The sequence below is a fragment of the Bactrocera dorsalis genome, chromosome 5, assembly GCF_023373825.1.
Source record: "Bactrocera dorsalis isolate Fly_Bdor chromosome 5, ASM2337382v1, whole genome shotgun sequence".
Taxonomy (NCBI): Eukaryota; Metazoa; Arthropoda; class Insecta; order Diptera; family Tephritidae; genus Bactrocera; species Bactrocera dorsalis.
Genome location: NC_064307.1, coordinates 15,482,691 through 15,506,869, shown reverse-complemented (window position 1 = coordinate 15,506,869; position 24,179 = coordinate 15,482,691). Strand labels below are relative to the sequence as shown.

Sequence of the window (24,179 nt, the reverse complement as noted above, 5' to 3'; positions counted from 1 at the left end):
CCACGGTATTATGAAGCCAGCTGAAATTGGTTTCGAAGCTATAAAAGACTAAGCGATAGTCATGAACTCAACGCACATGACTAATAAAGATCCAAATGTAAAACTATTAAATTTAATGTAAAGTATAAGAAATTTGGTAAACGATATCCCACTTAATCCCTTCTTTAATAAAAAATGTCTATCGAACCTTTTTAAAATATTTCCAATAAAAAAATTCGTAGTCATTCTCTAAAGCGACTTTTAATATTTTATTTATGGCCGCATTGCTTTCCTTACTTTATGTGTTCTTTCATTCTAATGGAGTTCGTATCTAATTTCCATCAAACGCGCCAGACAGCTGTTCCGTCTCTGCGCCGCCGCCCACTTCAATGGGGACCCTGCCGGCTATTGATCCCAGCAAAAATGCGCTCTCATCACAACAACTGCGCGCATGTTTTTGCAATTGCTGCCACTGCACATACATATATTTGACTATGTATGTATGTATGCTCCTATGTGTGTGCTTCTTTGCGCGTTTTTGTGTATATGTGTGTGTTGATAAGTGAACGTTGGCGCTCAATTGTTGTTCGACTGCATTCATTGCATCCAGAAAATGAAATTATCCGCTAATCGCAAAATACTTCCTGCTTCGTTGAATTTTCTTCAGCTGCTTCGTCGAACCCCGCTCTCTCTCTCTCTGCGTCGGTTGTGGCTGCGGCTTCGTCTTGTTCTTCAATTTAGTTGCTGTGTAAGTTTTTCCTTTTAAAGAGCCATTTCAATTGGCAGCGGGTTTTAATGCACTTTCTTCCATGCATTTATGTATGAGTGTGTGTGTGTGTTGTGAGCAGAGAGCAGCAAAAGCGCTAGAGTATAAGAAAAAACACAACAACAACAAATAGTAAATAGTTACAACATCAAATTGCAAGTAAAAGCGGTTGCCAGCGAAGTCGAAGCACCGCGCCTTGTTGTTGCCGGCTGAAGAAGTCGAGTAGACGCCCGAGGAACGGCAGCAAATGATCTGTCTGCCGCCTCGCCAGCCCACTCATGCCGTAACGGTTCTCTGCTTGCGATTGTGTGTGCGTGTGTGTGTGAGTAAGTGAAAACAGCCGACTGCAAGCGTGCGTATGTGTGCGTGTGGAATTGATCTTGAGTCTTGAAGTTGTTGCCTTGTCTATTTTGCTATTTGTTTTCCAAGTTCTGTTTTTTTTTTCTGTTGTTGCTGCTTTGTATTTGCAATGCGCGTTGTTTTTGCTATTTTTCTCTTGATTTTTGTTTTTGTTTTTTGTTTTGTTGTGTTTGTGAAATAGAAATTGAAAATAGCAGTCGCCGCACAAGTCAAAAACAGCAATAGCGAGTAGCAACAACAACAACAACAACAACAAAATGAACAACAACAGCTGCTGAAGAAAAACAGGAAAAGTCCCAATTGAGAGTTGCTTGACTCTTTGCTGATTTTTCTTTTAGCTGCAGAAGTTGCGACAGTGTGTAGCGAAGAGGCAGGGGCGCCTCTCTAGAAGGGACTTGCTCGTACCTCGTTCTCACTGCCGCTGACCGCCTCCGCAGCGCTGCCTAGAATTTACTTTACAGCCGGCTGAGTATCGTACTACTAATAGATTAGATAGATAGAGGAGAAAAACAACAACAACACCAACAACAACAGCAAATACGACAGCACAAATTACAACAACAACCAGGAACTGCTGCACAGCAATATGCTGTCTTAGACAGCCGGAGTGGAGTAGCGCCGTGTCCATAAGAAAAGTTGTTTGCAGAGATCCGACGGCAACAGCAACAACAACAACAGCAGCAATGACTGCGAGACGTTGGCGCGGCATTGCCAGGGCTGAGTGGCCGCTAGAACTACAGCGACGGCGGCAGCAGCAGCAGCGACGCCAACAACAATAACTAAAGCAAACAACATAGTGACAGTAGTGTAGTGGCAGCAACAACAAAGCGTCAAGGCAATAACAAAAACAGCAGCTACAACAAGAACGTGCAAATCGCTGCTGCAACGGCGTTGCATGGCATTTCTGTGCGTATGTATGTATGTATGTAAGTACGATCGGTGCTCACTTTGTTTGTGTGTGTGTTTGCATGAGTGATTTGTTGTTGTTGCTGTTGCTGCCGTTTCTGGTGTGGTTAGTTCTTCGCCAGTTCGCGCCCATTCGCTTGCGCCAACTCGGGAGTTCGGGAGTTCGGGAGCAAGCAGGGAATCGCATTCTTGTTCTTATTCTTCTATACCCGAAGGTTCTACGGTTTGGTTTGGATTTCGTTTGCGCATTTGGAGCGCTTCGACGCTAACGCTTAGCTCGCTAGCACGCTAATTCTCGCAGGCTTTTGTCCACCAGTATATCTATCGTCATTTACGCGCTTACGGTTCGCTTCCGTATATTCGTTCGTCGGCCGTTTTGTACGAACGCTGTGCGTGGCTGGACTTTTTCTTCCTCCACCACACATTTTAATGGCGGCGCGCGCGCTCATGGATGCGCTTAACTTCTAAATCTAAACTAAACTTTAATTCGAGAATAGAGTTTTCGCCACGCCAGCCAAGCAAAGTGCGCACAAACAAATCAACCGAACTGAACTGCGTGACACGACCTGTGTCTTTGGCTGAGATTTTTGCCAGTTGCAACCGTGTGTTTTGAGTTTCGCGTTCGAAACGGGCGTTCGCGTCGCGTTGTGCGTGTGGACACATAATTTGCACAGTTTTAACAATTTTAAATCGTTTTTGTGAAATATTTTTATTGAAAATTTGTGCTTTCTCCAGGAAGTGTTAAAGCTCAAGTGTGAAAGGAAGTGAAAGCTTGCAGTGAAGGAAGTGCTAATTTTGTGAATTTGATTTCTAGTGAAAATATAACTAAAAAACTCTGATCTTTTGTTTTGTTATTTTCAAAGCTACGAGTAAAACAGGATACACAAGGATTACCAGAAAAGGAATATTAGAAAAATTTTTACGCATTCATATCATTCAGGAAGTGTATACACGTTTCTATGCTACCCATTTAAGACCCCGAAGCCCTTAATCCATTTGACAATTAATTATAATTATAGAGACCTTAGTGGGATTTTGGCATTCGTTTTAATATTCAACACTTGTATATGAAAAATCGCTATTATAAGCATGCGGACATGTGTAAATTTGGTTTCAACTAATAATTTCTTTTGAATTGCTGATAACAAATCTTTATTTTTTTAACGATCCAGACGTGCTAACTTAAACGGTATCGGATTACACGTACTTATAACACATGAAAAATTATCAGTGTTTTCCATTCAGCGGTTCAAACTCATGCTGCTCTCAACGCTATTACTTCGTACTTCACCTGAAATCTTAACAATCCGATTTTCGAAATCGATAATATTGAGTTTTCAAAAGCGGTGTTGGAGTTTTAGAAATATTTTGTTGACTCGTGACTATTTCAATATAATATACAAACATTTGAAAATATTATTTTCAAATATCATACCCTACCATGATAAGCTCAAGTGCTTATTTCAATTTGACAGCCGGCCTTGAAAGAAAAATTAGTTGACAGTTCGGTGTGTTTTCTAAGAACAACTCCAAGTACTTATTGAAACAAGCACGTTTAAAATTTTTTATCGTTAATTTATGACAGTCAGTGATTTTAACACCTTTAAAAAGAGATATAACGAACATAATTGTCCATCTGCTATAAAGCTAGCAATCTATCCTCGAATTACTGGACGCAGAACGTAAGAGCTCTATTGAATTTATCGTGCTTAGCAAGCGTCATCCCAACTGGTATCTATGCTTTAGTTGTTCATGCGCTGAGATTAGGAATCATGTTATGCGCCAATTGTCAAAATGCTGTGGGGGAAGGAGAGTAGAAAACATGTGGACACTTACTTCTCCACTGTCAAATTTTCGCTAGACTGCATTTCAAACACAGTCTCACTGACGGAGAACGCGTCAGAATTGATATTAGCCAACTCTACAAATTTTATGACAGGCTCAAGGCGATTTGATGATTTACAAGAGTCTTGTTGTTCCATATTTAGGCGGCACCCCATGGACTGACATTCTTAGCTCTCCAAATGGGATACTTCATGACATGGGATACTTCCTTGTGACAACAAGGAACAGCTAGTTTGCCTTACATAAGTCCCTAAATTTGCTTAACGCTTTTAGTTTACTTGATATTACATTCTATTAATATTGGCTCTTGCTGATATCAATGTTTGACGTTTAACTTTATTTCGGAAATTTTCGGAAAAATACATATATTCGATGCTTCAAAAATTAATTAATATCGACAATTATTGGAACACTGTAAATCACATTTCCTTAGACATCCACTAAAGAGTATTCCAATTTCTCTTCTTTTTGATTGGCAAAGCGATTTACTCGCTTTTTCCAAGCCATGTGCTTCTCCACTTTTTTCAACGCTGCTAAGAACAGCCACCAAAAAATTTAACTAATCAGCGCAGCTAGTTGCACTCTTCTCTCGGAAAGACCGAAAATGTTACGAATAATATTCGAAAAGAGTTATCTCATCTGCTGTTGTAACTGTCCACTTTTTAATACAGCGTATTAGCCCCAAAATATAAAACTCTTACGCGAATAGGAAGCGTCATGAGGTGATTTATAAATTACTTAATTAATAGATTGTTTTTCCGTAAATTAAAGTAGTATTGAATAACAGCTATGTGCTTCAGGGAAGCGATATCGACGGTTCCGATTAATGAGCAACTCCTTGGAGAGAAAAGGACATGTGCAAAAATTCTGTTTAGTATTTCAAAACTTCAATTTTAGCTAATTATTTAAGGAGTTACGTGGGTTTGCTCGCGTATAAAATAGCCCTTTTCCAACTATTTTTTCTCACACAAAAAATTAAAAATTTTATTATAATTTTTTATTGTTACAAATATACACTATTAACAAAGAAAAAGAAGTTCTGCAATTTTTAGAAAGAAACAAAAATATTTTAAACTCGGCCATAGCGCCGCCATTTCCGCTGACTCTTCGGAAAAAACATGCACCCACATTGGCAGGATAACTCCTTACAGCATCTTCTCAACTGAAAAAATACGCGTTTTAGCTAAAACCTTTACTTGAAGGAAGGAAAAAAACTGAAAATTAGATTTTTGAATTTTTACAAAAAATTAAAATTTCAGTAATTTTTTTTTTTTTTGAAATAGTTGTAATCGAAAAAATCCCACCTCTAAGTTTTTAAGAATTGTATCAAAGACCTTTGTAAAATTTCATGAAGATCAGTTGAATAGTTCTCGTGAAAACTTGCCAACCGACTTTAAAAACACAGTTTCGGGAAAGTCGCGTTTAAAGATGGCGCACTTAGCCAGCCTCGAGCGCACAACTTCTCAACTATCACCGAAACTATTACTCGGATAAACTCGAAAATTTAGGACAGTATTCTAAAATGTTGTAAAATTTAATAAAGGAATAAAAAAAATCGATTTTTTGAAACCTGTAAACCCGTGTAAGCCCTTTAAATTGACATCCTATTATTTCTATAAAAATCTCAAGTTTTCAACAATGCTGAGTACATAAAAATATGTTAAAAGAAATCATCCTTATCGACCTTTTCAAACACTACTTAATCAGCATATTATCCACCATCGTAACAGTTTAGATCTAACCAGTTATTATTTTGAGGATCCAACCAGTTATTCATTGGAATAAAAATGTGTTTTTCATATTCAAAATATCATTCAAGCACAATACAATCTCTTCAGCACTCGCTTGAGTACAGCGTTCATGATCCGTAAGTATATGTATACACCACTTCGCGAATTCCTAAGTACTCGTCCAATCCTTGTTGTATCCACAGCCTCAGATCAGTGCAATAAACAGAATATATGACTTGATATTATTACTGAACATAAATAAAGTTAATAATGATTATAATTTAAAACAAAAACTAAAAAATAATTAATTAAAAAAAAATAATGACTGTGAAAAACTTCAGTGTTCCGTCGATGATTCCGTGAATAATACCATTTGTTTGTGCGCGCTGCGACTCGCCCTCGTGAAAGAACTCGTGCGAAATGAAATCTCAGCACATGCGCTAGCATAAACAGACAATAGTTTCCTAAGTGCAAGCCTAGTGACTATAACGAAAAACAAGAAAACCCTGTCCGCTCTAAAGAGAATTTGATTACATCGCTGCTTTCGCTTATCCACACAATGTTGACAATGGAGGATGACAACAGCGAAACATGGATGTATTCAAAATAGATTTGGAACAGTCGCATATCCATTCGAGTCTCGTTGAAAGCCACAACAGCACGAATAACAGTAGCCAAACACATAATCTATATACGCCCGGCGGCATAGCCGGTGGCGCCGACAATCGCGAACCGCAACACACCACCCACCAACATCACCACAACCACAACCACAACCATAACCTACACCAAATCGAACAACGTCCACAGCAACAACAGCTGCAACACCAACAGCAGCAACAACTTTATAATAGCATAAATGCGAATGGCGACGATTGCGACGATGAAGACGATCCCTTGCCCGAAGTGAGTTTTGATGCCAATTCCGATTTCAATTTGCACTTCTTCGACACGCCCGACGATTCGTCGACACAGGGCGCTTTCAGTGACGCTGGTTCGCTTGAATCCGATGCTTATGCCACCAGTTCACCACCCACACCACCACCAACACAAATACATGCGCTAAACGGTGTAGAGACCCTAAGTGAGGAGTCCACCGCTGTGACAGCTTCAGCGGCAGCAGCAGCAACACAATTACACATCGCCGATACGATAAATTCCCATTGCAATACAAATGCGGAAGTTAGCGAATCGCTGAAATTGCTGACAGATGATTGCACGTCCTTTTATCATCAGCAACAATCAACGGTCACACTAAATGGCGGCACTCCATCTTTAGGTATACCGTCTAATTGCGTCGCTTATTTGGGCTCGACGAACAATAACACTACAGCCGCTGCGCAATCCATCAACGGCGCTGGTATCGCTTGTAATACTGGCAATTCATCGTCATCAGCCGCGTCCACACCCGCTTCGTCTGTGTCGTCTTCGTCCACAGCTTCGTCCACATCGCCAATAGCAGCGAGTAACGGCAGTGTAGCAGCCGCTACAGCCGCACATATCATTGCGCTCGGCAATGGTGGAGGTACATTGTACTCCAACAGCGGTCTCCATTCATTCTGTCAATCGCATTCATCGTCCTCATCCGGCTGCTCTTCAAATTCGTCGGCCGGCAGCAGTTGTAGCCACAGCGGCAACACCAACGGCAGTGGACACCACATTGGACGTAGTAACGGAGCCACCGTATCATCGTTGGTTGCTGAGCATTGTCTTGGGGAGCGCCATCATACAGCAGCAACAGCAACAGCAGCGTCAGCGTCAGCAACCATCAACCCAGCGAACGCGTGCGTCGCAATCACCAACTCTACATTGGCTAATGTAAAACACTCGCATGGTATGTCCTTCAAATGTTTTGCTGTTGTTATAAATGTGTATTTTGCTGATACAGGGTGTCTCATTAGTGATAGAGAAAATAATATTATAGCTTGACAGCTCCGTTGTTATAATTTCTTATAAGAACTAACAACTCACTAAAAATGTACCCAAAACTTCATTAAGAGTATAAAGCCGGTGTGTATTTAGATATGTCCTTAGTCTTAAAGAATGTCGGATTCTATATTCTCTCGGATATTAGCTCTTTTTAGCTGTAGTATATCGGTTCTTATATTGTATATTTCTAAGATTTCTCAAATACCTCTAATTGAGAAATACTGAATGTTTAATACTAATTGCCAATATTTAAAGGTTGGCAACCCTGATCAGAAATATTTAAGTTTCAACAGTTGAGAAAATTTAGTGAGATCACCTTTCTTCAATCAAATTTTGACTCTTAAGCTTCTTCAAATCACTACAATTTGACATCCAATGGGAAAAAATCTTTATTTCCTACATTTTCTTTTTAAGCAATTGGCAACTCTGATTTAAATATTTTAAATATAACTTTTGCAAATCTTCTGTAATTTGTTTGTCGTACTATAGCTTTTTCATATCCCCTTTACTTCTTTAATTAAAAATTTAAAACGGGTGGCAACCCGTCCGAAAAAGAAGTAAGAAATTTAGCCATGCCCCCTGAACATACATAAATACCAGAACTTTCTTTCGAGTAAATTTTTTCAGTTCCCAGTTTTTATTAATCTTATGACTTTTATATTACTTTAAACAGTTGGCAACTCTTTGCAAAATGATCTAATTGATAACTTTTTGAACGGTTTTTGGATTTATGCATATGTTGAAATTCTTTTTATGAATTATTAATTTTATTGAAAAATATAATTTAAAAATAGGTGGCAACTCTCTTCAAAAATATTTTCAACTGTAAGTTTTTATTCCTCCTCCTTTTGGTACCTTTTTGTAGCGATTTCTTAATTTATAGCTTTCTGACTTATAAATTTCAAACATGTGGCAACCCTTTACTAGAATATTTTTAACTGTAAGTTTTGTAATTCTCCTCCGTTTGATACCTATTTTTTAGCGATTCCTAATTTTACATTTGGTTGACTTATAAAATGTGTGTGTCAAACATGTGGCAACCTTATACAAACATATTTTCAACAATAAGTTTATAATTCTCTTCCGTTTGATAGATATTTTAAAGCGGTTTTTTATTTTATAGCTCTCCGACCTATGAATTTCAAACATGTGGCAACCCCATGCAAAAATATTTTCAAATGTACGTTTTATAAACCTCTTCCGTTTGATATCTATTTTTTGAGATTCTTTATGCCAAAATTTTTTTAAAAAAATTTTAAAAAGGTGGCAACTTTTCTGTTTTATTCTTCTTGTTGTAAAACAGTCAAGTTTTGCAACGAACAACAAAACAACATTATTTAAATCGGTTCATTTCAAAAACTCACTTCTTGAAGAGTACTTAGCACTTCTAAAGTAGTGAATTAGTAACTAGTTCAAGGACTACACTTAGTATTTACAGGTTATGGTTTACAGACAACAATTATGCAAAATTACAACGCATCGTAATTTGTTCTCAACGTTGATTTTTCCATGTGCCGTATCGTTCTGCTCGAGTGCTGCAGCCAATTTCCAATCAATTTAATCGTTTTGTTTTACACCCTATTTACAAGCAACTGATTACTAGGCGCTTTCTTCTCTTATGTCAATCTTTAATTTGTTTTAAATAATATTTTACACATATACATACATGAACACTATGTACATATGTTTGTGTTTATTGGCTTTGAATCCGGCTTTATTTGACTTACCAATTGCATAACCAGGAAATCACACTTTAATTCTCATAAAAGCACGACGTTCATACAAATACGTACTACATACAGTAGCGGATCAAAAAGAAGATCGCCTCAAAAAACTTGAAAATATTTCTTGCTCAATGGAAAGCAGTGAATAATTTGGAATAAGTATTTATAAAACTTTTGCATATGCGTCTTAGGGTTTTTTCTTAACCAAATTATTTTTTTAGTAGATATCACTAGAGAATATATTGAGATATTTGTAAAGTTTATTATCTCTAATAAAGCTGCGTAGTTTTATTATTCCCAAGCCCTTTCTCTACCATAAATTTACGAGCTGATTGCCATTATCTTCAAAGTATATATTAGATATACATATAAGAAAACAATGCGTGCAACCAGTGTTAAGGTTTTACTGAAGCAATTAGGTATGTAAAACCAATAGGTTACCAATTTAGCGCATGGAAATTTTTCGTATCTATTTATTGTATAAATATAATATTTGTCAGGGCAGGTGCACGTCAAGGGAATAATAAAATTCCTAAAAAGTGTAGACAATATTTAGAAGTGTGTAAGTGTAGAATCTGTTTTATCAAGAATAATCATTATAGTGAGCTTTAATAGAAGAATTTAGAGTGTTTTAAAATCAATAATGTCGATTTACAGTCTATTAGTAGGAAAATATATACATATAACCGAATGATGTATCAGCATAATAAAGAAAGAGAATACGAGCAGATACTTCTATGAGTAAAAAATAGTAAGACTCATACTTCTAAAATACTTAATTTATTCCTCAAAATCTATGCCGTCTCCCTCAAAGTAATTTATCTTGGTCCCAATATACTTGTACCAACGTTCCTTTCCAATCCTCGAAACAGCTGCTAAAGTAAATTTCCGGAATAGGCAATGCGCGTAGTGTTTAATGCCTTCGATTGACTCCGGTTTGAGTTTGCAGAATAGCCTGAAGTCACACGGAACTAAATTACGGATACGGTGATTGCGGCACAAAATTGATTGAAATTTGGCGACAAACTCCCCAAGAATCAATGCAGTATGCGAGTTACATTATCGTGGTGCAAAAACCAAGATTTGACGGGCCATAATTCCGAACTATTTTTACTATATATACACGCAAACGACGCATAACACTCAAATAGTTTTCCTTGTTGACAATTTATCTAGTCGGAAGGAATTCGGAGTGCTCTATTCCTCAATAATAAATGAATACTGTGAACATAATCTTGGTTTTTTGACGTGGCGTTTTTGACTTCGGATCACGTTTGCCACGATATTCGGCCGTTTCAGTTTCTGGGTCGTAAGCATAGATCCAAGACTCTTCGCCTGTAATAATACGTCTCATGACATCCTGATAGTCGGAGGGTATTGTTTCACAGACGTTAACGTGAGCAGTTTTTCTGAAAAATTTAATGATTTTAAAAGTAACCGTGCTTTTACTTTGCCTAGTCACAAATTATCTTTAAAAATGGTTTTCACTGATCCTTCCGATACTCCAACAAAGCCAGTAAGATCTCTGACTGTTAATCGTCGATTCTCAAGCAACAGTTGTTTTATTTTATTGACATGTTGAGATGTCATCAGTTGATGTCAACGCATTCTCGACACTCTTTGTACCATTTAAAAACACTTTCTCGCCAGTAACAATTATCACCGAAAGTCTTTTCTAACATTCTGAATGTTTCGGGTCCAGATTTATTCCGCTCACAAAGTTTAATGAAGCTTCTTTGTTGAAGTTCAAACATACCTAAAATTGGGTCTAGGTCAGTTTGATTGTCTGTAAATCGTAGGAGACATCAAGTGGTAATTTTTTTCAGCCAATAAAACTTAGATATCACACCACTGACCAATTTTTACGTTTTTAAACTTTCCCATATAATTTTTGTGGCATGTGTTTGCTTAGAAATAGGTCCTAGTCTCTACGATTACTTCTTATTTGACTTTGGAAAAAGTCCCAAGAGAATACAGTGCACGCGAAAACCGATTAACCTTCTCTTTGGGAAACCTATTTTCTTTGACAAGATATCCTCACGAAATTTGGTTTGTATTATTGCCCAAGATAATTCTAAAATTTTCGAATATGGTGTTCAGATCGGACCACTATAGCATATAGCTGCCATAGAAACGGACCAATCAAAATCACGATAGCACTTTTCACAAAAGATGTTTTTCATTCTTAAGCAACCCTAATCAGTTACATTTTCTGATTTAGTTAGACATACAAACCGATTTTTTTTTTTCAAGTAGTCGGCAGTGGTATTTTATTTTTATTGTAATTTTGAAAGCAAAAAATTTAGTTGCATGAAACCCATCGGAAACGAATGATAAAATGGTAAACATTAATGGAAAAGTAATTTATAAGCGATTAGAGGTTGGAAAAAGGAAGATAAGGGGCGTGGTTGAATTTTTAAGAGTTAAAAAGGGTTTATCTTGATTTCTATGAGTCCTATAGAAAAAAATTATATGACAATTTAGGATATAAAGATCTATCTTATGTTAAAAATGGTAATATTTTTCACATAACCTCAAAATGTATGTCAAAAATTCAAATAACCAAGTTTTTGTGTTTATTATTTGTATTTTGTAAAAAAAAAATTCCTTTCATGAAATTTAGTGTAAGCTTGCATTCTTATGTCCCAAATGTTTATTAGCCACCATAATTATATATTGTAAAATATTTACAAATATTTACTCTTTCCACATTAACTTACTACTGTAGCAATTAAAAAAGCGCCATCCCTACAACAGTAGACACCACTGTACATTTATGTTTGCTTATTACATGCAATATTTACAATATCTGCCCACTTGCTGCTCCATCCAACGCCCGTACGCCACGAAATTTAGTCAGGGCAATGACGCCGGGCAATTTATTAGCATTTCAATTTGCGGAAGCCCCGACAGACATTGGAAAAGTGTAGAAAATGAAATATGGAAATCCGAAGAAAATTACCACGAAATGGCTGGCAAAGTGCAATCGACAATAACGAATCTTCAAACCGTGGCAAAACGCTTAACGAAATCGACAGAAAGCAAATGGGCGTTTAATTTGCGCATTTTTTGCCAATCAATTGCACTGACAGTGCGACAGCCGCGTAAACGCTTCCGCTTCCTTTTGCGGAAAACTTATGAATTGCACAAACACATACAAATATGTACACGCCTGCGAGTATGTAGTTGGCTTGGTGCGATTGGCGCAGCGTGCAACTTGTTGGCCGTCATGTAGCACGCTGTGGCAGCAGCAGTTGTTGCACAATTGCAACAATTATTCGCATGCTTGCTGCAACACTCGTTGTTGCTTGGTTGTTGTTGTTTTATTTGTAATGGTGGTTTTCGATTTAGCGTTTGACGTTTAGTTGCTGCTGCGAGCGTTAAACAGCGGTTCACTAATGAACCCATGTTGAACGACAAACATAATCAGCAGGCAGCATGTTGCATGTTGCATGCTTACTTCTTGAGTCACAAATTAATTTATTTTCATTATACACAGCCATATATGGTTACTTTTCTTCCTCTTTTGCTGTTGTGTTGTCGTCATATTTTATGCCTGCTTAAATATTATGTTACTTTTATTATTTTCCGTGACTTATGTGTGAGATGCCCAGTTGGAAATATCAGAAGGTCTTTATAAAAAGAATATAGAAGATTGATACTTTGTTTCATTATTTGTCTGGAAACATAAGACATACATGATGTATCATCGGTTTGAAAACTTTCAATAAGGGTCATTAAATCAATAATTTAGTCTCACAAGATCAATCTAGTCAGATTTGACTCAGACTGGTCCACATAAACTGCGTGCGCAAACTGAATCGATAAAAAATGTAAACTAAGCAACGAATAAACACTTTCAAACGGTTAAGTGTTTTGGTGAGTCTCCTTTATCACGGACACAAGTATTTGAGTGTCACAAAACATTCGTTGAAGGTCGCGAAGCTATCGAAAACTTGCATTATGGAAGTTGTCCTTGCCCACCTTTGCTAGGAGAAGTTAAAGTGCTTAAAAATTGTCGTTTTGCTATCAAAAAGATAACTTAAAATCTCTTAAGGATCGACAACGTGCCACTACTAGACGCGCACTATAAGACTGGAACCTCTTGCAAGAATGACATCGAGTAGAGGTAGAAAAAGAGTGGCTTGACAACGTAGCTCAGGACCCTACATTCATCAAATGAATCATTATAACAAGGCACTGGCCATTCGGAGAACATGCGTCCAAAATGGGTATGCCCTACAACAACATCTGCCGAGGTTGCGAAATAGCAGGGAACGAATAAAAAATTTTCCACTTTCTTTGTGAATGGAATGCATATCGGTCATAAGTAGCTTCATCGAAACCTCAAAATTTTTTGAAAGAGAAGGTGAAATGGGATAGCAAATATAAAAGGTCTACGAATAGTGCATCAAAATGGCACAGCCAGTGCTAATTGAGCCCGAAAGATAACAGGGTTGCACTCCTAACTACTTACCTACCTACCTACCTACTCTATAAAAGGTTTATTGACAGCACGGAATCTAACATTACGTCGAGCCCCAAGTATTTTTGAAACTTTGTAAAATCTAGGAAGACGTGTTCGGCCATTCCTTTCGCTTTTCGCTTTACTTGTTGGCTGAATTCTTCAACAAATTATGTTCATGATGAACTTGGAACTACGTCTACTTTTTCTGCTAATAACTAAAAAATTTTGCATCCAATTGCCAAGAATATTTGCTATATCAAGCCTTCTTTCAAAATTGATCGTGATAGGCTGTCGTCTGTACTTATAAAGAATTATCCTTGCCTTTTTATCCTCTCAAGCTTCTCTTCAATAAGTCTCTGTCAACTGGTAACTTTATTTCAGACTGGAAATTGACATTCATTACACCTAACCTTAAAGATGGGAGAAATGAGTACCAGATTGTTCAATAAGAGAGGGCGTTGCTGAATTTAAGCGTGGGCGTTGCTACAAGCCCAAAATCCACGAACGTGAAGGACATCCAATCTGTCAATCCAAGCTTATACAGGATATTTAGATCGTCGATTGACGAGATTTTTATAGGCTCTACAGATTTCATTAGGCAGTGTGAGCCATATTTTTGGTGAAATTTTGGGTTTGAGAGTGTGCATAATGGAAATGTGGATTCGCTAACAATGGAACAAAAGATATTCGAATGCGACTTTCTCAGTAACATTTGGGTCTGTCACCATAATTCTGAATCAAAACAAGATGCTAAATAGCGGTGTGAACTTGGTTGTTCGGCTTCGAAACGAGCTCGTGTCCGGAAATCGGCCAAGAAGGCTATGGCATACGCGTTTTGAGATGCGAAAGGAATTTGGTTTTTGGATTACTTACAAACTGGTAAAACAATTTATTCTGAATATTATTGCAACCTTTTGGACCAGTTGAAGGAAAAAATGTTGTGAAAAAGACCCGGTTTGCAGAAGAAAAAAATACTTTTTCATCAGTACAAAGCACCGTGTCACAAAATCATTTTGACGATGGCTAAAATCCATGAATTAAAGTACGAATTGTTGGAGCATCCATCGTATTCACTAGATTTGGCCCCTAGCGACCTTCATTTGTTTCCAGAGCTCAAAACATGTATGCGTGGTAAGCATTTTTCATCAAAAAAAGAGGTCATAATTGCTGTTGAAGCGTAATTTGCAAACCTTCCGGATTCTCACTTCAAGAATTTGACGAACAGATTAAAGGATCGTTGGAGCAAGAGTATTAATGTTCAGGGAGATTGTACTGAAAATATAGTGTAATTTGAATCATAAAATTGTGCTTTTCTTATCAAACAACAAAACTTATTGAACAACCTGGTAAATTTTCTTTAACAATTTTAAAATCTAATAATGCTATTTCTTCTTCATTATATTTTTTGATCATTTATTAAATTTAAGTGTCTACTTTACTGAGATATTTGATTAACAACCAAAAAACATTTTATTATAATTTTTTTAACAAACTTTCCTACTGGGTATGCTCCTCGTGCACTCACTTGGCACCCGCCAACGCTCAGTGGTCTCATTTATTGTGTTGCATGTTGAAAAGCGTTTAACAACTGCTCGACTGCAACAGTTAATTGTAATTTGTATATGTGGAAACTGTTAATTACTCTGAATACGCTGCACGTCAACAATTTGTTAGTGTTTTTGTGGTAACAGCGTGCACTTCCGTTTTCCTTTGCTCGATTCGCAAAGTTGGTCGTAATAATTTCTCTTGGCGCCTAAAATTTAACACATTTGCTGCTACTGTATAGAGAAGTTATATTTGTAATAAATAATAGACTTTGTGTAAATGTTTTACTCGCATATGTAAAGGCGAAAATCTAGATCATATGGTGTAAACGGATCACGCAGTCGTTTATAGCAGTTTGACAGTTTATTGCAACTGATAGTTAGCAATCTTATGTCACGTTAAACTAAAAATTTCAAAATTTTCGAAACAGAATCAAGACGGTTTTAAATTTCAAATCCAATATTTTTTGATCTAACTGAAAGTTAAGATAATATGGTTTAAGAAGAAGAAGCCGTCATAAAACCGACAGAATTGAAAACGATTCGAACCATTTCCACGACAGTCGGGTCTACGCAACCGGAACGGACCCCGATTTTTTTCCGGTCAAGGACTGTGAACTCGTTAGAATTCTGACGCTACAACAACAACAAAAAGATTCAATCGTGAAAGAGTGTTCATTTATGATTTTAAACCCGAAGAAAGGCACTTGTTATATCATTACAACTTATAAGATGACTGTCGAAAATAGCCAAATAGGTCGGGGATATACAATAAGTGTTTCTTAGGAATAAGTCTGTATAGAAAGTAAAGAAAAGTTCTGAATATTCGGTTGAATATATTGAACCTAGCGCCTACGAGAATTCAGGCTACATTATACCTTCGGACACTCCAAATCTGAGGGTATTTAACTAGATGCAAACTATGGCAGCAGAAGAACGTTATAATGAACATTAGGTTAGACTTTTCTTGCTAAAAAGAGCGTATTTTGTTTTGCAGGGTATTCAGAATAAGTGAATATCAAGTATTCTTATATTCTCCAAATGATTGATGGAGGTTATTGCAGATTTCCCATTGGTGAATTTTTGGGGTTTGAATGATTTGATTAGATAATTTGCTTTGTTTCTCCCTTTATTGCTCTGTGTGTGTGTGTATGTATGCGAAAAAGTACCTCAGGTTTTGAAATATATAATTGAAATTTCGCCCACGTTCTCTGCTCCCTAAAAAGCTGCTCCATTATCGGAATCACTGATATCGAACTAGTAACGGTGTGTCAAAGTACATACATTCGATGCCATTATGTATGGAACTCGATTTCTTTTACATGGCCACCATGGTCACGCATGCAGAAGTCCAGACGCTGAACCCAATATTCGACGGTTTTCAAGCATAAACCGGCAGATACTGCTGCAATTTCACGTGCGATATTCGTAAGAAGTTCATCAATCGCCGCTGGCTTGTTGGCATAGCCCATAGACATATGACGTAGCCGCCCCATAGGAAAAATTCTAATGGCGTCAAATGACACGTCCGAGGTGGCCAATCGACTGAGCCATTTCGTGAGATAACACGTTCACCAAACATGGTTTTCAATAAATCGATTTTGACATTCGCTGTATGGCTTGTGTCCCCGTCTTGCTGAACCACATATCACCCAATTCGGGCCAAAAATATTCTCTTTTCATTGAGCAGTAGCGATTCTCATTCATGGTAAAGTGCCGGTCTTGATCATCACGGAAGAAGTACGGCCCAATGAAGCCGCCGGCATATAAACTGCACCAAACCGTATTTATTTCGGGATGCAATGGTGACTCATGGAGTGGATTTCTCCCTATCCAATAACGCATATTTTGCTTATTGACGAAGCCATTCAGCCAGAAATCAGCCTCATCGCTGAAGATGATTTTTCGATGAAAACCCGAATCATTTTCAAGTTGTTGCTCAACTCAATTCAGGAACATACGACGATTCTGGTAGACAAACGGCTTCAATTTGATCTTTTAAGGATGTAGGACAAGATCTTTTCTCAAAATTCGCCTCAACGACGTCACAGATATGCACAACGATTGAGAACGATGTGTGTCAGGCTGATTTAGGTCTTCCTCAATTGATGCCTGTGGATTCAAATTTTCCACTAAACGCTCAATTGTTGATTGGACAGGACGATTACGACGAACATAAATTGGGCGTAGCGTTTTTAAAATTGAGGTCACTGACTCCGAATTTTGGTAGTATACTTTAATAATTTCGACACGTTGTTGGATCGTATATCTTTCCATGATGAAATGGCAAACTTTACTGAAGAGAAATGTCAAAAGGGTGAAAAAAAATATGGTCTATCGATCTCTTTTGTATCATCCCTATTGAAAAATCCGATATATCATACAGCTGCCATTCAAACTGGCCGATGAAAAACCAGAAATTATATTCAAAACTTTTTATTGGACACGAAATTTGGCTGGGTGTTTTTCTTATAACTTTTGGAGCTTTTTCTCAAAGGGTACATATCCACACTTACGCAATTTTCTAACCTCTGCAGCTAGCAGCTAGCTGTCTTTGCACATTTCCAATTACAAATGAAAGGCAATAATTATACATGCAACACAGTCATATGGCCTGTTGATACTTGACGGTTATTCGAGTGCTCACTTCACTTCCTAGTGTGTGCCGCGGCGAAGGCGCAGCTAACGGCTGATGCGTTGCCAACCAAAGTCGCTGCATATTTGCCAACAACCATTGATGTTGTTGCTATTGTTGTTGTTTTCTGTACTTCGACAGCAACGAGTACGACAACGGTTTCTAATGTTTCCATTATGCAGATTAGGCAAAGCAACGTGGCTGCCACAAAAAAGGGCTGCGCCTAACCGCCGCCACAAAGCCACGCCAACGGCGGTGATGGTGTATTTGTGTGTGTGCACAGTGTGTGTGCAAAAAGGCATTGCATTCAAGCGGTGCTGTGTGGCTGCAACACGTACCACATGTACACACGTTTGTATGCATGTACGGTTTGTGGCATGAACTGAGTTCGGTTGAATTGGTGGACGTCGTAACCGATGCATTCGTCGAGATAAGTAACAATGAAAAGGAAATGCAACTGCAACAATTGCTTGCAACATGAATGTAGCTACTTGCCACATACTTAGCATTGTGTGGCAGCACTTTGGTATGCTGTTATTGCTCGCTTTACTGCCTGTCAGCCGACGTTAACACAAATGCATACATACATACTTGCGACGGGTTGTAGGTGTGGCTTTTCCACTGTTCCTTCATTTGCTTGCAACACACTCGACATTCACCACAGTTCATTTGCCTCTTGCCACACGAGTTGCAGTTATTTTGCTGCATATAAGTTTCGCTTTTCGCTATCCTTATGGCATTTGCTACGCTGCGCTGTTGCATGTTGCTGTTGTTGGCGTGCATATGTATTCACAGCTGTTGTTGTTGCTGTTTGGGGCGCAGCCAAAGTGTGTCTTTCATTTGAAATTCAAATTTTTCGGCAGTTACTCGTGCCCACCACTGCCATTTTGATTGTTGTTAGTGGCATTAGACGGAAGTCGCCGTGGGCCGAACACGAGTGCAGCATTGATTTTGCCAAAGTACAGTGGATTGTTTGCGCTAAAAATTAACGCGAAATGGAAAATGCGTCTAATATATTAGTAGTTCTGTTAAGATTTTAGAATAAAATATTTTCGAATATTTTTTAGGTAAAGGGTATTTTTTTAGACAAGATTTTCAAGGAGAAATACACTGCCAAGAATTTAGCTTTATTATAAAGAGAGGTTTGCCAATATGTTTTGAAAATGATTTCGCGCAAGTGGTCAGCCACGGCAGCTCCAATAAATTCCGGCCGAGTGGCCAAACTCGACCATTTTTCTCTATGAGTGGGGCGTATGTCAGCAATAACGCGCCAAATGTTCTCTTTAATGAGTCTCGGGTTTGTCTCCGTAGACAAGCGATTTCACATAACGCCGCAAAAATTAGTGTAACGAAGTTAAAACGTACGATCTTGAGACTTCCTTACAGGTTTACGACAGGAGATAATGCGCTCAACAAAAGTTTTGTTCAATAAATTGATTGCTTTGTTTGGCTGTATAGCATGTATCACCGTCTTTTTGGAACCAAAGGTTGTCCACATCAACATCCATCAATTCTGTCACGAAAACGTCATTAATGAAGGCTCAATAACGTTTATCAACGGCTGTAACTTTATGGCCGGCTTCATTTTGGAATAAATGTGGATAAAAACACCCCTCTGCCTATAGGGCAGACCAAACAGTGACTTTGTGAGAAAGTAATGGCGTTTCAATCATGGCTTGTGGATTAACATCCAAACCAAAACCAAAATGAGCTTCATCGCTGAACAAAATTTTCTTGAAAAAGTTCTCGTTTGGAACCCACTTTAAACCCTTCAACCAAGATCCGAAAAGTTTGTATGTCTATTTTTACTATACAAAAATAATTGAACGAGTTTGCTTGACATTTTTTGTTTCGAGAAGAATTACGACTAAGGAATCCCTCTTATCATGAACGTAAGCATTCAGTGACGGTCCTGATGTCATCAAAAATTTGGCTTATGCGAGTCGTACATCTAACCATGTAAATGTCGATAATATCGAAAAAGTTAAGGAGCCAGTCCTTGAAATATATCAGAGGACCTGAATCTTATGCAAAACCGACGTCGGATAAAGGATTCAAAAGAGATGCTTGAACCCTACATCATTGAACGTATACTTACTGATGACGAGATATGGATTTAAAAAAAGGAGACACTTGTGGTCCACTGCCTCCAAATATAGGGACCACTGTTGTAGCGGTAGAATTTTGCCAAGTTAACAGCCCTAGGTCGGATAAAAAATCCAGGTCTATTCCTCGACTATCGGGCAACGGAACAGAATTTTTCCGCTACAAAAACAACAGCAATATAAGATTCACTATTCAGTCTTGAAATCAAGGAATTTACTTATAACTTAAAGTTAGTTGCAGTAAGGAAGATATACATATATCTTTCAGAAGCCTTGCCACCTACTTAAAATTTCTAATCAAATAAAATTGTTTAGAAAATTATTATTTTTTACACTGTGCGTACTAAAAATGTACAAATTAACAGTTTTCAGAAAAAGAAAAAAGTGTAGAATTGTGCAATGTTGCCACCTATATAAATTTGCTTTTTCATTAAATCATTGAAATTAAATAAATATTAAAATGTGAACAAACATAACGCATAGACTAAATGCAGAAAATATTACAACGTTTTAGAGTGTTGCCACATCAAATCAATAAATGAAACTAATTTTTATTCTAAAAAAATTGTTTCACCAACGTATGCCAACCTTAACCACTGTGCAACGTTAGCAATCTTTGAAAGGGCAGCAGACCGTTAACTTTTTTCATATTTTTTTTTTTTATTATTTTATTTTTATATTTTTTTAAACCGTTCCCTCGGGGGAGCTGTGAGTTTTGAGTTTCTCGATCAGCACGATGTCCATTTCCACAGCCAAAAAGTGATTTTAGTTTACCGTTTTTCTATTTTGTTTGCAATTTGTTGTATGTGTTGTGTGGGTGACTGTTTTTTCTCTGGTGTTTTGTAAGCAACTTTTTTCCCTTTCACAAACCAGTCTACAGTTACCAGTGCTGCCTTTTACTTCTATTGCATTTTTTCCTTCTCTCTGTAAGTTTGTAAATATATATATATGTGCGTGTGCCTATGTGTGTTTGGTTGCGAAATTTTGTGATTTGCGATTTTCCACTTTCCGAGTTCAATGGACGATTGTGTGCAACTCACTTGGGGCATGCCACATGCATAATGTTGGGCATATGCAATACTTGAACACGGCATGCGTGGGAGTAAAAGTTACGTGTTCCGCGTATGCGATTGCAAGGTACCAATGTGTGATGGACTGTATGACGAATTGAAAATAATACGAGCGGGGAAATACAGAGACGTGTCTGTTGACAACAACTCGTACGAATTAAAATACAGGAAGTTGGGATTTTTATTACAATAGTAGAAAAATAAAAGAAATACAGTAAAGTATTATATCACATGATAAGTTTGATGAGTTTGCAGTTTAGCCAGTGATTTTAATGTGTTCTCAAAGGACGGTATATGAGGGCTAGAAGGATATTTAGACCGATTTCATCCTCTTTGGGCAACAAATCTTTTTAACAAAAGCTCTTCGCTAATAAAAAGGTTTTTCATGCAAGCAATTGATTCTGATTCATTAGTTTGTATATGGTAGAGTGAAGCGATCCGAGCAAGATATGTCGTGAAGATATCTTGTTCAATAAAAAAGCTTTCAATAGTCAATTATTTAGGGCTAGATTGGAGATTCCAAGTGTACTCAGGTCCTATTCCATCTGATCTTTAAAACGGAGTGGAAGTTTTCCTCTTCTTCTGCTTCCCTCTGGGACGAACCCTTTCAGAGCTGAAGTTCTTTCGACCATTCGGACAACACGACCTAGCCATCGTAATCGTTGTCTCTTAATTCGCTGAACTACGTCATCGTCCATGCCTCAGCACCATATAGCAGGAAGGGAATGATGAGTGACCTTTAAGTATCGTCTTTGTTCGTCGAGAGAGTACTCTCAATTGTCTACTCAGTCCGAAGTAGCACCTGTTAACAAGAGTTATTTTGCGTAGAATTTCGAGGTAGACGTTGTTGTTGGTGTTAATATTGGTTCCAAGATAGACCAAATTATCTACGACTTCGAAGTTATGACTGTCAACAGTCACTTGGGACCCTAGTCGTGAGTGTGACGACTGTTTGTTTGATGACAGGAGATATTTCGTCTTGCCCTCTTTCGCTGCCACACCTATTTGCTTTTTTTCTTTATCCATTCCGGAGAAAACAGAACCAACGGCGCGGGCGTTGAGGCCAATGATATCAATATCATCGGCATACGCGGATAGGTTCTTCTCGATCCTGATGGAGCTTTTGGTACAGTTCAGTTTACACCGCCGTATAGGTTTTGCGGGGATGCTAATTTCAGACAAATCTGCATTAAGGCAGCTTATTTTTGTGCTGTCAGAAGCAGCTTTAAAATCGACGGAAAGGTGGTGCGTGTCCATCATCTTTTCACGGGTCTTTTCGAAGATTTGGCGCATGGTGAATATCCATTCAGTTGTTGATTTTCCAGGCCTGTAAGCTCGATAGAACCTTATATGCGATGTTAAGGAGGCTTAATTCACGGTCCCCGCCGCTTTGTTGTTCTTCAGGCAGGTTATTGCTATTCGAACTTGTTCATGGTCGGGCAATGGAACGTCCGCTCCATCGTCATCGAGTGAGAAATGAGGTTCACCATGTCCTGGTGATTTCTTTCACTGCCTTTCAGCAGGCTGGATAAGTGTTCCCTCCATAATTTTAGTATGCTCTGGGCATCGATTACTATATCACCTCTGGGGGTTGTACAAAAGTATGTTCCGGTCTAGAAATCTTCTGTTTCCAGTTCGAAATGTAGAATGAAACTATGTTTTATGATATTGCTATGTGTCTATAAAAATAGGAAATGAGGAATTGAGTTCTCAATTTTTCAAGCCAAAGTTAACTACTATGAAGTTGAAATAATCATTCGATTGAGCTATTTGATTGATCTTCCTTTATGTGCATGTGTAGTTTACTTAATCAGATTTATACCATTTTAAAGAATGCCTTTATTGGACGCTTGTTCTTATATAAGTACAATGTATAATCATACAAAACTGCCTGTGTTTCATTAGAGATCTCACATTACATTCCTATCATAATAGAGACGCATTATACTGCCGTGCAACAAAAATAAATAGCTGTGCAGCAAATACAAAACCCCGCTCAACGGTCATTCTATCGATTTCTTGTTAACGAAGCAGTCCAACTTACATATAATACGTACATTTGTTTTGCTATAAAAATTTTCCCAGGCTCAATTACGAACAGGAAAAATTGCACAGAATTACAGTTGAATGGGCATCAACAAACATATATGCGTATTGGTCAGGGCCTATGTTATGCGAACGAAAGTAGCTCTTCATATACTTATACATATAACATGAGAGCTAGTGATGCCCTGTAGGACATATATCCAATTATTGAGTCGTATATGGTGGTTCAAGAAAATTTTCACAAATCGGTAGACCACATAGAAGATTTTTAAGAAATTATTTTTAATTATTATATTTTTATTTTCTATTATATATAAAAGATTTTCTAAGCACTAGAACTGGATAATGGCGAAACGAACTAACAACTGATATAAACCAGATTACTGATGAAAACCGAGGATATTTATAAAAGTTTGCAAAAATTATCATAATCTGAACAACTTTAATCTAATTTTCTTTTGGGGTTTACCATGTAAACGGCATGTAAAATCATTTGGTTTGAAATTCTCATAGAAGCAAGACCACTGCCCAAGGCAATCGGAGGGCATAACCAAAACCAATTTGATTTATATTTGATCGGTAGCTTGCTTTCGTTGATAACACTTTCAAAAAGCTGATTTCAAGAGAAGAATCCAAGGTTATACACAATCGCTTACTTCAGAGACTGCATCTACAGAGACAACTTTCGTTTATTTTCACAGTTTTTGTAATTCCTGTCGAAGAAGTTTCATTTATGTTATTCCAAACTACTTTCAATATTAATTTAGATTTTACCGCTCTTAATTTGCCAGCGAGTTTTTAAAGGAAAAAATAGAAGAATTATTAACTACATTGAACACATCAAAGTCGCATAAATTCGAAATCAGTGATTTGCGAATTTCCTACTGGGTATTGAATGTATTTCCATTTGCGCAAGAGTCTGCCTTCGATGTTGCGATTTTTGCTTTTTCCGTAGTCCGTGGTTTACCTTAAATAGTAAATTTGCCACTTAAGTGGGATTTACTACAGCTGCAACAGCAATAATGCTGAAAAGTACCCCAAGGAAAAGTTTGATGGGCAAAGCTGATATGCT

At 37.6% G+C, this 24,179-nt stretch overlaps 1 protein-coding gene across 2 annotated transcripts in view; it reads left to right on the top strand.

Moving 5' to 3' along the window:
- Positions 1 to 5,911: 5,911 nt before the first annotated feature.
- LOC105228033 (ecdysone-induced protein 78C) overlaps positions 5,912 to 24,179 on the top strand; it is a 166,654-nt gene continuing 148,386 nt past the window's right edge. The window contains exon 1 of one of the 2 annotated variants that reach the window (XM_049458910.1): positions 5,912 to 7,420. In XM_049458910.1, the coding sequence (XP_049314867.1) occupies positions 6,178 to 7,420 (1,243 nt within the window). In that variant the 5' untranslated portion in view covers positions 5,912 to 6,177. The remainder of the gene's footprint in view (positions 7,421 to 24,179) is intronic. The other variant, XM_049458911.1, reaches the window with a different exon arrangement.